The sequence below is a fragment of the Aquarana catesbeiana genome, linkage group LG07 (genome assembly GCF_042186555.1).
Source record: "Aquarana catesbeiana isolate 2022-GZ linkage group LG07, ASM4218655v1, whole genome shotgun sequence".
In the NCBI taxonomy this organism is placed as follows: Eukaryota; Metazoa; Chordata; class Amphibia; order Anura; family Ranidae; genus Aquarana; species Aquarana catesbeiana.
The window spans coordinates 200171624-200185021 of NC_133330.1; the positions used below are offsets into that span (position 1 = coordinate 200171624).

Below are 13398 nucleotides of genomic sequence, written 5' to 3' on the forward strand. Positions count from 1 at the left end.
TCTTGTATTGAATTGTTTTGTAACTGTACTGTCTGCCTTTATTTTGTAAAGTTCTGTGGAAACTGTTGGCACTATATACATTCTGTATAATAATAATAATGTTTACAAACCAAGAAAGGGTTGAAGTAGAACTATAGGCAAAACTTTTTTTTTTTTTTTTTTGTGTTTCATTTTGGATAGAGTAACAGAGTTATAACCCCTGTAAGGTTTATTTTTGTCCTCTTTGTCCCATTGGGGAGATTTCCCTTCACTTTCTGTCCCATAGTTACAACAGGTTGTAAGAAAATCTCTGCAAATTAAGGGAATCCCTTGGGGACTCCCAGGACACCAGAATTAGTGCCCCCATTTTAAAGATTTCCCCCTCTATTACTTTTCTGGTGACAGCCTAAAATTTGGGATCTTCTTTTACTTTCACTTTCAATGATAATGGTGAACAGGACAAATAGAGAGGGGGGAATTTCCCTAATAGGGGCGCAGATGGCAAAAAAAACTGACAGGGGTTCTAATCCCTCTCCACTCTATCCAAAAATAAATAAAAATAATGTCTTTAGTTATACTAGACTAGTACTAACCGTACACATTTGTAATAGATTCTTCCATCCTTGCTAAACGGTGAAGATGAATCCCCTCTGCTGACTTGTGTCAGCTGTCAGAATCCTGAACAGTGACTGCATCTGAATGGATACAGCTATTGTTTGGCAGAAAAATTTCCACCTGGCTTCTTCAACAAAAAAATATTTTTTTCGTCAATCTGGGTGGTGCCTGAATTTCAGCGGATTCAGCAGGACTTGGCCAAAAGTTTGTCCGTGTATTGCAGGCAGAATCTAAGTACTAACATAGCAACTAATTCCAAAACTTTAGTTTTCAAGCTGGAGGAGGCCTAAATGTGGTACAAAGATAAGCATTATATAGGTGGGCTGCCTGTATATTTTTTTCAGCAGTTGGAATGGTGAATATATGTGAAAGAAGCCAGCCTATCTTTTGAAGCAAGTACACATTCTGTAACAAATGAGTAACATTCATCTAAGCCTGTGATTTATGCTGATTTACTTTTACAGCATATCTAAGCCAAAGAACATAAATGTGATGTTTCAGCTTGCCAGTCCTGAGCTTGTAATGACTGCATTCAATTTTTTTTCAGACTTTTTTCTGTTATTCTTAAATGTTACAGTAATTGTGCCAGTAACACATTTTATGTACTAGAGGGACAGTGCTCACTTACTGCTCTGTATGCGTGAAGCATTGTCACCCTAGGTTGCTGTCCTTATTTGGACTACAAACACCTACCCTTTTCTTCATCTCCACTACATAATTTTCTAGCTCACAGAAGATGGTTGAGAAGGCTGCTAACATTTGAGATTTAGTTCCGTCTGTAGCAAGTTACAAGCATACTGGATTTTTGGCAGAATCAACAGATATTTTTCTGTACTAGCAGAAAATGTACTTAGCGTTACAAAAAGTAAACTAACACCGCTACAACATCAAATGACTTGTAAGGTTCAGTGCATACGTTTTTTTTGTTCTTGGTTTAAGATATAATTTAAGTCTGTACATGAGGCTTAAAGTGATTTTAAACCTTTCAACTCTTTTGTTATTTAAAAAAAAAAAAAAAACTCCTCTTTTGGGGTCCCCCAGAAGCGCTCCTGGCTCCTCCTGTCTTCCGAGTACCCCCCCCAAGCAAATGACTTTCTGGGGGGTGCTCATACGAGTTTGCTCCCGAGCCCCGCTGCCTGCATCCACAAACACAGACAGCTGGGCTTTGCCCCGTCCCTCGCTCTGTTGTCGTGGGATTTGATTGACAGAAGCCAATGGCTCCCACTGCTATCAATCTTCCCAGTGGGGAAGGAGAGAGTCACTGCTCAAGTGCATAGCTCTGAATCAAAATAAGGCTCATGGTAAGTATAAGGGGGGCTGGGGGAGTGGGAGATCCTGGACATAGAGGGTTTTTTACCTTAGTGCAAAGAATACATTACGTTAAAAAACCTTGAGGCTTTAGAACCACTTTAACAACAGGTAGTACTGTGAGGACTCTTCCTAATTTAATCTCCTAGTTTATTCATGTATCGTTATGGTAATTGATTGTTTTAACTGATCATCTTATTATATTATGAATGTACTTTTTGCTTAATATGTATGTGTATCTCATTTCTTAGATCTGCAATAAATCTTTCACACGGCGGCCCCACTTAGAGGAACACATGATCCTTCATTCACAGGACAAGCCATTTAAGTGCACCTATTGTGATGAACACTTCAAATCACGCTTTAAAAGATTGAGGCATCAGGAAAAATATCATTTAGGTATGCTCATTTGATCTCATTTTACGTGTGTGTGTGTGTGTGTGTGTGTGTGTGTGTGTGTGTGTGTGTGTGTTTTTTTTTTTAAGCATAGTGACTGCTAACCCCTTAATCCCCGGAAGATTCTACCCCCTTCCTGACCAGAGCATTTTTTGCGATTCGGCACTGCGTCGCTTTAACTGACAATTGCGCGGTGGTGTGACGTTGCACCCAAACAAAATTGACGTCCTTTTTTCCCCACAAATAGAGCTTTCTTTTGGTGGTATTTGATCACCTCTTCGGTTTTTATTTTTTGCGCTATAAACAAAAAAAGCGACAATTTTGAAAAAAAAGCATAATTTTTTACTTTTTGCTATAAAAAATATCCCGCAAAAATATTTTTTCATCAGTTTAGGCCGATATGTATTCTTCTACATATTTTTGGTAAAAAAATCGCAATAAGCGTATATTGATTGGTTTGCGCAAAAGTTATAGCATCTACAAAATAGGGGATAGATTTATAGCATTTTTTTTTTTTTTTACAAGTAATGGCGGCGATCTGCAATTTTTATTTCTTTTTTTATCGTGACTGCGACATTATGGCGGACACGTCGGACAATTTTGACAAATTTTTGGGACCATTGGCATTAATACAGCGATCATTGCGATTAAAAATGCATTGATTACTGTAAGAATTTCACTGGCAGTGAAGGGGTTAACACTAGGGGGCAGTAAAGGGGTTAAGTGTGTCCTAGTTTGTGTTCTAACTGAAGGGGGGTGGGGACTGTGCAGGGAAGATAACAGATCGCTGTTCATACTCCTGTATGAACAGACGATCTGTCACTTCTCCCCTCAGAGAACCAGAAACTGTGTGTTTACACACACAGTTCCGGGTTCTCCCCATCTCAGCGGCGATCGCAGGAGCCCAGCAGTGATCGAGACCGCCATTACATAACGTTGTTTCGCCCAGCCGTGCCATTCTGCTGCAATGCAACTGCGGCGGCTGGTCGGCATGTGGTTAAAGAAGTTTTTTAGGGTACAGAACATAGAGCACAAGTGGAAAAAGTCAGGATCACATCAAACGTACACATTAAGTATACAGTTGAACAGTTATGTCAAAGTACAGGGTTACACAGTCTAATGAATAGCAGTCACCTGGAGGGGAGGCACGACTGGAAGGGTGTCTGTAAGTCACTCAGTGTATTTCCGCATATAAAACCAAGACTTAACAGGTGATCCTTTGAGTGGTGTGTAGACATGTATGAAAAGAAGAGATGAAGAGAAGTCTGTGGACAGCTATTTTAACCGCTTCAATACCAGGCAAATTTTCACTTTGATCAACAATTGCGCGGTCATGCAACACCGTACCCAAACTAAATTTTTCTAATTTTGTTTACACGACTAGAGCTTTCTTTTGGTGATATTTAGGTACTACTGGGTTTTAATTTTTGCTACATAAACAAAAAAAAATTTTTCCTTCCTTTCTGTTATAAAATTTTGTACATAATCGTTCTTAAATTTAGGCCAAATCGGTGTATATTAAGTATAACATATAAGTGTGTATGTGTAAAATATATATATATATAATGTGTGTATATCTCTGGCCAAAAACTTTGAGAATGACACAAATATTAATTTTCACAAACTCTGCTGTCTCAATTTTTATGATGGCAATTTGCATATACTCCAGAATGTTATAAAGAGTCATTAGATGAATTGCAATTAATTGCAAAGTCCCTCTTTGTCATGAAAATGAACTTGATCCCAAAAAAAACACAATTTCCACTGCATTTCAGCCCTGCCAGAAAACAACCAGCTGACATGTCAGTGATTCTCCCATTTAGAGGGGTTGTAAACCCTTGTGGTTTGATGCCTTAATGCATTCTATACATTAAGGTGAAAAACCTTCTATAGTGCAGCACCCTCCCAGACCCCCCTTTTACTCACCTGAGCTCAGTATTTCCAGCGCTGAGAACGGGCACACCAGCTCCAGCTAGTGTCTCGGGTCCTGATTGGATAGATTGATAGCAGCGCAGCCATTGGCTCCCGCTGCTGTCAATCAAATCCAATGACGTGGGACCCAGGGGCGGGGCCGAGTCCTGCTGTCTGTGTCAATAGATGCAGCAGCAGGACACGGCAGCTCGCCCGCACGAGTGCCCTGAGGGAGAGCACTTCTCCAAAGGGGCACTCGGGAAGAGGAGGAGCGCCGCTGAGGGACCCCAGAAGGGGAGCATCGGAGCCACTCTGTGCAAAACCAACTGCACAGAGGAGGTAAGTATGATACATTTGTTTAACCACTTGCTTACTGGGCACTTAAACCCCCCCTCCTGTCCAGACCAATTTTCAGCTTTCAGTGCTCTCACACTTTGAATGACAATTACTCAGTCATGCAACACTCTACCCAAATGATTTTTTTTGTCCTTTTTCCATACAAATAGAGCTTTCTTTTGGTGGTATTTGATCACCTCTGGGTTTTTTATTTTTTGCGCTATAAATGAAAAAAGACCAAAAATTTTGAAAAAAAATGAATTTTTCTTAATTTCTGTGATAAAATTTTGCAAATTGTTAATTTTTCTTTATAAATTTTGGCCACAATTTATACTGCTACATATCTTTGGTAAAAATAACCCAAATTAGTGGATATTATTTGGTCCGTGTGAAAGTTAGAGAGTCTACAAGTTGTGGTGCAAATCATAAAAAATGTATCACATCTGATTTACTGGTGGCCTATCTCATTTCTTGAGACCCTAACAAGCCAGGAAAGTACAAATGACCCCTTTTTGGAAAGTAGACATTTCAAGGTATTTAGTAAGAGGCATGGTGAGTTATTTGAAGTTGTAATTTTTTCCCACAATTCTTTGAAATATTAAGTTTTTTATTTTTATTTTTTCACAAAATTGTCATTGTAATAGCTTATTTCTCTCACATGGCATGTGCATACCACAAATGACACCCCAAAACACATTCTGCTACTCCTCCTGAGTATAACGATACCACATGTGTGGGATTTTTTCACTGCCTGGGCACATACAGAGGCCCAACATGCAGGGAGCGCCATCAGGTGTTCTAGGAGCATAAATTACACATCTCATTTCTCCTTGTCAAAAGAAGTTTATTGAGTATACAATGTTATAAAGATACATAAAGTAAGTTTACAAGGATCTATAAAGTAAGCTCATTGTTTTACAGTAGGGTTTATATAGGTAAATATCATGAAATTTCAAATATTAAACATTGGGTTCACGTAAACCTAAATTAAAGATATATATAATTTCCTTAGTTACTTTTGTAGGTATTTAAATGATTTATACCTACTATACATATTGTTTACAAGTAGAGTGTATATAGGTCAAATAAATTATGATAATGAGCTTTAATCGTAAGGTGGAGAAAAGGAAAGAGAAAGAAGAAAAAGGGTTGAAAGGTAGAGGTATGGTCCACAAGGTTGTCCCGCTCGTCAGTTTATTATTCTTTTTAGTTCTCTTTGAAGCCTTAGAATGGGTGTCTCTGTAAGTCATTTAATCTGTTACCATGGCAACAGGACAGAGTCATTGAAGTTTGACAGGAACTGTTGTTTTATCCAAGGATGCCAAAGTTTTTCAAATTTTGGAATTTGATTTTGATCGATGGCTACCATCTTAGCATGGGACATTGTATTATTCATTCTGTGAATTGTTTCTGCTAGTACCAATGTAGGAGATTTCCATGCCTTGGCCACTGTTTGTTTTGCAGCCGTTATTAGTTGGATCATAAGTTTGAATTGAGAGAGTGTTAACCATTCCGGTTTTAGATTAAGTAAAGTTAAATATGGATCTGGTTGTATTATTTTTTTAAATATTTTAGATGCAATCACGAAGACTTCCTTCCAGAAGGTTTGGATTACTGGGCACGTCCACCATATGTGTAAATATGTGCCTATTTCTGGGCATCCTCGAAAACAAAGAGCTGAGGTATTAGGTGAATATTTTGCCACTCTAGCGGGTACAAGGTACCAGCGAGTTAGGACTTTATAATTTGTCTCCAGTGCTAAGATGTTGGGTGAAGATGACTTAGATGTGAGCCATATGTTAGACCAGTCCGTGTCTTCTAAAGTTCGTCCCAGGTCCTCCTCCCACCTCTGAACGTAAGAGGGTCTATTAAGATTTGCTACTCCATATAATTGATTATAAAGTGATGAAATTGTACCTTTAGCAAATGGATCTTTTGTACAGATTGATTCAAAAATGGATAATTGGGATAATGGTGTATCCCTCTTTAGGAATGGTGTATAGAAATTTTTGATTTGGAGATATCTAAATATCTCAGAGTTTGGTAGATCATATTTTTCTCTAAGCGATGGGAATGAAAGGAATGATTTAGATGCTATGAAGTCATTTAGTGTCTGAATGCCTGATGTTGTCCAAGCTTTAAAAGAATTTGGGTAGATCCATGCCGGATAAAAGGCCGGATTTCTGATAAAAGAAAGGAGAGGATTGTGTGGAGATTGTAACTGATATTTGGTTTTTAGTTTATCCCAGAGAGATAAGAAGTGTTTAGTTATGGGATTATGAATTTTAAAGCGGTCTTTAGGATCAAGCCATAATAAATTTGATATTAATAGAGGGTCATTTTCTGAAGCCTCTATAAATACCCATAATGGGATTTCCTGTTTTGCATGGTATTTGGACAGACTGGCCAAATGTGCTGCTCTGTAGTAGTTAGTAAAATTAGGGTATCCCAGGCCTCCTTTATTTTTGGGAAGATGTAGTGTGTGTATAGGTATACGTGGTTTAGAAGAGCCCCATATAAACGAAGTTGCTCTTTTTTGTACTGTTCTCAAAAAATAGGAAGGAATTGGAATAGGGAGGACTCTGAATAGATAAAGCAATTTGGGTAGAATAGTCATTTTGATTGCATTAATCTTCCCTATCCAGGATAAAGGAAGTTGCGACCATTGTTTTATTAGATTTGTGATCTGTCTTAATACAGGAGGATAATTGGTTGAGAATAAGTCAGAATGAGATGCTGTTAAATGAATTCCAAGATATGGGATTGAATTTTCTGCCCATGTGAATGGGAGTGCAGCCCTAGCCGGGATCAATTCCATGTTTGTGAGTGAAATATTAAGCACTAGGCATTTTTTAGGATTAATCATAAGGCCGGATAGGGCTGCAAATCCATCAAGAGCTGGTATTAAGTTAGGACCAGAGACCTGTGGTGATGATAGAAAAAGTAATATATCGTCTGCAAATATACATAATTTGTGTGTAATACCTCCTACTTCAATGCCAGTTATAGTTTGGTTTGTTCTGATGTATTGGGCCATGGGTTCGAGTATAAGGGCAAATAATAAGGGAGATAATGGGCAACCCTGTCGATCCTCTTTCGATATTAAAGGCTTCAGATTTGTATCCAGCATATTTTATATAGGCTTTGGGTTTATTATATAATGCTTTGATCCATGTTAAAAAGTGGGGTCCAAAACCCCATTTTTGTAATGAATATTGCATATATTGCCAGGATACTGTGTCAAATGCCCTCTTAATATCGAGAGATAGAAAACATAAAGGGATTTTCCGTTTTTTAGCAATATGTGCCAATAACACTGCCCTGCGTATATTATCGCCTGCCTGTCTATTTGGCATGAAGCCTACTTGATCTCTATGTATTAATTTTCCTATAATGCTATTGAGGCGTTTTGCTATTATTTTTGCTAATAATTTAATATCGAGGTTTAACAGAGAGATAGGCCGATAATTCACACAGGAAGTATCATCAGAAAGGGGTTTTGGGATCATACAAACAATTGCCATTAGTGTTTCTTGCCGAAAAGAATGTCCATCTAAAAGTTTGTTAAAAGTTTCAGTGAGAATGGGAGAGAGTATTTCTGAGAATGTTTTATAGTATAAAGCCGAGTAGCCGTCTGGGCCTGGTCTTTTGTTAAGTTTTAGGTCTTTTATGGCGTTAGCAACTTCATCTATAGTTATAGGCTCATCCAAACTGCTTTTTTGATTCTGAGATAACTCAGGTAAGGTTATTTTTGAGAAGAAGGATTCAGCTTCTGTAGGATTAAATTCATTGTTTGTCTTGTATAAAGTTGCGAGATGTGAGTGAAATTTATGGACTATTTTAACTGGATTACAAGTGTAAACATTTTTTGATAATTTCAAACGTATTGGTTTGAAAGATTTGTTAGTTGAATTTAATGCCCGAGCCAAATATGTACCTGGTTTGTTTGTATTCATGTAGAAATTGTGTTTGGAGCGTTTGAGGGATTTATCAACTGACTCAGTGAGAAATAGATCGTATTCCAATCTAGATTTTTCCAGATGAGATTTTGTACTCTGAGATGGATTATCTTGAAATGATATGTAGGCTGCATTAAAATTGAGTTCTAGTTTTTTTGCTAGATTTTTGCGTTCCCGTTTAAATAGTGCCATTTGTCTTTGTATTGTACCACGCAAGACAGGCTTATGAGCTTCCCACAGTGTTATTGGGGAGATGTCTGTTGTATTATTAATTGATATGTATTCCTTTAAAGCTTGTTCAATGGCCATCTGATGTAGTGGGTGTTTGAGCATTATGTCCGGTAAGTACCACGTTGGGTCATGCGCTTTTGGTATGGCACACATCTCATTTCTCAACCACCTATTACACTTTTGAAGGCCCTGGAGCACCAGAACAATGGAAACACCCACAAAATGACACCATTTTGGAAAGCTAACACGCCAACGTATAATCTATGAGGCCTAATGAGTCTTTTGAACGGTTCATTTTTTTCCAGAAGTTTTTGGAAAATGTGGAAAAAAAATGAAAACGCATTTTTTTTTTTTTTTTACACAAAGTTGTACGTTTATAAGATATTTCCAACACATAGCATTTAGATAGCAAAAATGACACCCCAAAATACATTCTGCTACTCCTCCTGAGTATTACGATACCACATGTGTGGGACTTTTTCACTGCCTGTCCACATACAGAGGCCCAACATGCAGGGGAGCACCATCAGGTGTTCTAGGAGCAAAAATTACACATCTCATTTCTCAACCACCTATTACACTTTTGAAGGCCCTGGAGCACCAGGACAATGGAAACACCCACAAAATGACCCCATTTTGGAAAGCTAACACCCCAACGTATAATCTATGAGGCCTAAGGAGACTTTTGAATGGTTGATTTTTTTCCAGAAGTTTTTGGAAAATGTGGAAAAAAAAGAAAACGCATTTTTTTTTTACACAAAGATGGCAGTTTATAAGATATTTCCAACACATAGCATTTAGATAGCAAACATGAAACCCCAAAATACATTCTGCTACTCCTCCTGAGTATGGCGATACTACATGTGTCAGACTTCTACACAGCCTGACCACATACAGAGATCCAACATGCAAGGAACACCGTCAGGTGTTCCAGGAACACATAGCATGCACATACCAAGAATTACACCCCAAAATACATTATGCTGAGCAAAGTGTAAACAAAAGATTACCTGTGGTTGTAGTAGCGCAGTTGTACACAGGAGGATAGCACTGGTCCAGGCAGCAGGCAGGGACTTGGTCAGCAACGGCAAACACAATTGTCCAGACAGCAGGCAGGGATACTGTCCATATACAGTCCAGGGTTAGTGCAGGCAGAGATATTGTCAGAAGTGCCATAAATATTGGTCCTGGTAGTAGGCAGGTCCATGTGGTGTGGTCAGTGCGACAGGCAGGGACATAATGGCAGTAAGTCCTACAGGCAGCAGTAGGGCCTCATTCAGGACAGAATGGGGACAGGGGTAGAGGCTTCTCCCACCCAAATCTCTTTGAAGCCTCCGAGTCTCCAGACCCTAATCTAGGAATGAGAAAACAAAAAAAATTGTTTTCTTCATCCAGAAAAACAATTCTGGAGCCCCTCACATATGTGAGACCCCTGTGTTGAATCCCACTAGTCCAGTTGCAGGGTACAAGATCAGTCCAAGAGGCAGGCAAATATCATGGTCAAACAGTCCAAGGTCAGTTCCAGATCAGGCAGAGGTATGTACAGAATCGTTAGGCAGAAGCATGGTCGAATAACAAGCCAGTGTCAGTTACAGAGCAGGTAGTGGCATAAGGGGTGTGAAGGTGTGTGAAGGCAGGAACTGAGGATTATGTTACCATACTTCACTAATAATTTAGTGAAGAATGGTAACGGCGAAAGCATTCACTTACGCAGAGGCCTGGTTCGGAAGGGCATTGGGCACAGTAATAAGATGCATCTCTTCTGACTCCTGCTTTGGTACACACCTTACATTTTTTTTTGACGTCGTTGGCCTGTTGGTTTGGAAGGGAGTCTATCTGGAAAGTGGCGCTCGGAAAGTCGACTAAGAACATCAGATTGGATGGTTTCTGGGCGGCCGTTCGGGAATATAAGGGCAGTGTAAATTTCCTCTTGGTAGCCAAGGAAGCGTTTGGGGTTTTGGGTGGAGTTACGGTAAATTACATATGAGTTGTATATGGCCAATTGAAAAAAATAAATTGCGACTTTCTTATACCAATGGTATGTCCGTCTTGTGGCAAGGTATGGTTCCATCATTTGGTCATTGAAGTCGACTCCCCCCATGTACAAATTATATTCATAAACGCATTTTGGTTTTTGAATGGGGCCATTTCTTCTAGGGATTTCTACGAAGGTATCATTGTGGATTGAAGATAACATATAGACATCTCTTCTGTCCCTCCACTTCACTGCCAAAATCTCCTTGTTCCGCAGGCTTGCCGTTTCGCCTTTCCTCAACCTCTTATTGACAAGACTTTGAGGAAAGCCCTTCCGGTTCCTTTTTATGGTTCCACATGCAGGCGTCTTCTTCCGGTGAAGGTTGTGGAACAGGGGCAGAGATATGTAGAAGTTATCTACGTACAGGTGGTAGCCTTTTTCCAGTAGGGGGTATATCAGGTCCCAAACAATTTTCCCGCTTGATCCCAAGTAGTCCGGGCAATTAGGGGGTTGCAGCTGGGTGTCCTTCCCTTCATACACTTTGAAGGCATACATGTACCCTGTGACTCGGTCACATAGTTTGTACACCTTCACCCCATAGCGGGCCCTTTTGCTGGGGATAAATTGCTTAATTTTAAGCCTGCCACTAAATTTCACAAGGGACTCATCCACACATATATGTTGGTCCGGGGTAAACAGCTGGGGGAATAATTCAGAAAAATAATTTAATATTGGCCGAATTTTGAAAAGCCTGTCATAATTTGGGTCATTTCGGGGAGGGCACTGAGTGTTATCATTAAAATGAAGGAACCTCATTATCATTTGGTATCTGGTTCTGGGCATTACCTTGGAGAAGATTGGCATGTGGTGGATGGGGAGGGTTGACCAATAGGAATTCAAGGTGTTTTTTTTTTTGGTGAGTCCCAGAGCAAATGTGAGGCCTAAAAAAACCTTCAACTCCTCCACCGTTAGGTCTCTCCACTCGTAGGGACGGGCATAATAGGACGTTGGGTTATTTAGAATAAATTGCTGTGCATAAAGGTTGCACTGGGCCACAATTGTTGATAACATGTCCTCTGTAAAAATTAAATCAAAAAAATTGATTGGAGAAAAATTTTCAGTGTCCACCTGGATTCCTGGCTGGGCAGTGAAAGGGGGAATGTTGGCTTCTCCTGAATTAGGAGAAAGTCACAAGGGGTTTTGAAGGGCATAGGGAAGGCTGGCATGGGTCCTTGGCCTTTTTTGCGGAGGTACTGCGGTGCTGGTGGAAGGCACTGCGGTGCTGGTGGAAGGCACTGCGGTGCTGGTGGAAGGCACTGCGGTGCTGGTGGATGCCACTGCCTCCACACTAGAACGCCTTCGTTTGGCGGGCCGAATTTCTTCCTCCTCTGAGTCACTCAGTGTTCCACTACTGAGGACTGGCTCATAATTGACGTCCGACTCAGAATCGGAGTTTGAAATGGAATCCGAACAAGAGAGCTCCCCGTTGCTCTTGTCGGCCTGGGAAAGAATCTGGTATGCCTCCTCGGCGGAAAAGACTCTTTTAGACATGCTTGCTGGTGATGATGCAACTTCACAGGTGTGTGCTAAGCCGGCACTGATGAGCACAGATGGGCACTGAGGTGGCACAGAGGGGCACTGATGAGGCTGCACAGATGTGCACTGATGAGGCGGTACTAATGAGGCTGCACAGATGTGCACTGATGAGGCGGTACTAATGAGGCTGCACAGATGTGCACTGATGAGGCGGTACTAATGAGGCTGCACAGATGTGCACTGATGAGGCTGCACAGATGTGCACTGATTACACAGATGGGCACTGATGAAGCTGCACAGATGGGCACTGATGAAGCTGCACAGATGGGCACTGATGAAGCTGCACAGATGGGCACTGATGAAGCTGAACAGATGGGCACTGATGAAGCTGCACAGATGGGCACTGATGAAGCTGCACAGATGGGCACTGATGAAGCTGCACAGATGGGCACTGAGGCGGCACAGATGGGGACTGATTTACGGCACAGATATGCACTGATGAGGTGGCACTGATGAGATGGCACAGATGGGCACTGAGGTGGCACAGATGGGCACTGATGGGGCGGAACAGTTGTGCACTGATTGATTGCACTGATGAGGTGGCACAGATGTGCACTTATGAGGTGGCACAGATGGGCACTTATGAGGTGGCACAGGTGGGCACTTATGAGGTGGCACAGGTGGGCAGCGATGAGGTGGCACAGGTGGGCAGCGATGAGGCAGCACAGATGGCCACTGATGAGGCGGCACAGATGTGCACTGATTGGCACCGCTGAGGTGGCACAGGTGGGCACCGCTGAGGTGGCACAGGTGGGCACCGCTGAGGTGGCACAGGTGGGCACTGCTGAGGTGGCACAGGTGGGCACTGATTGCAGATGTCTGGACACTGATCACCAATGGCACAGGTGGGCACAGGTGAGCACAGATTGGCACAGGTGAGCACAGATTTGCACAGGTGGGCACTGATTGGCACAGGTGGTCACCAATTGGCACAGGTGGTCACTGACTGGCACAGATCCCACTGTACTGTTTGGGCACTGTTTGGGCACTTTTATAGCATGGAAAAACTGTGATGGAACTCACACAAGGCACAGATCGCTGCAATATCCTCTCTCTCCTCACACGCGGTCTCTGTGTGAGGAGAGAGAGACG

The 13398-nt window shown here is 41.2% G+C and overlaps 1 protein-coding gene across 1 annotated transcript in view; it reads left to right on the top strand.

The window, feature by feature from the left end:
- Positions 1-13398, top strand: part of ZBTB41 (zinc finger and BTB domain containing 41) — a 107588-nt gene that overhangs the window by 12160 nt on the left and 82030 nt on the right. The window contains exon 5 of the mRNA XM_073592980.1: positions 2154-2301. Within this exon, the coding sequence (XP_073449081.1) occupies positions 2154-2301 (148 nt within the window). The remainder of the gene's footprint in view (positions 1-2153; positions 2302-13398) is intronic.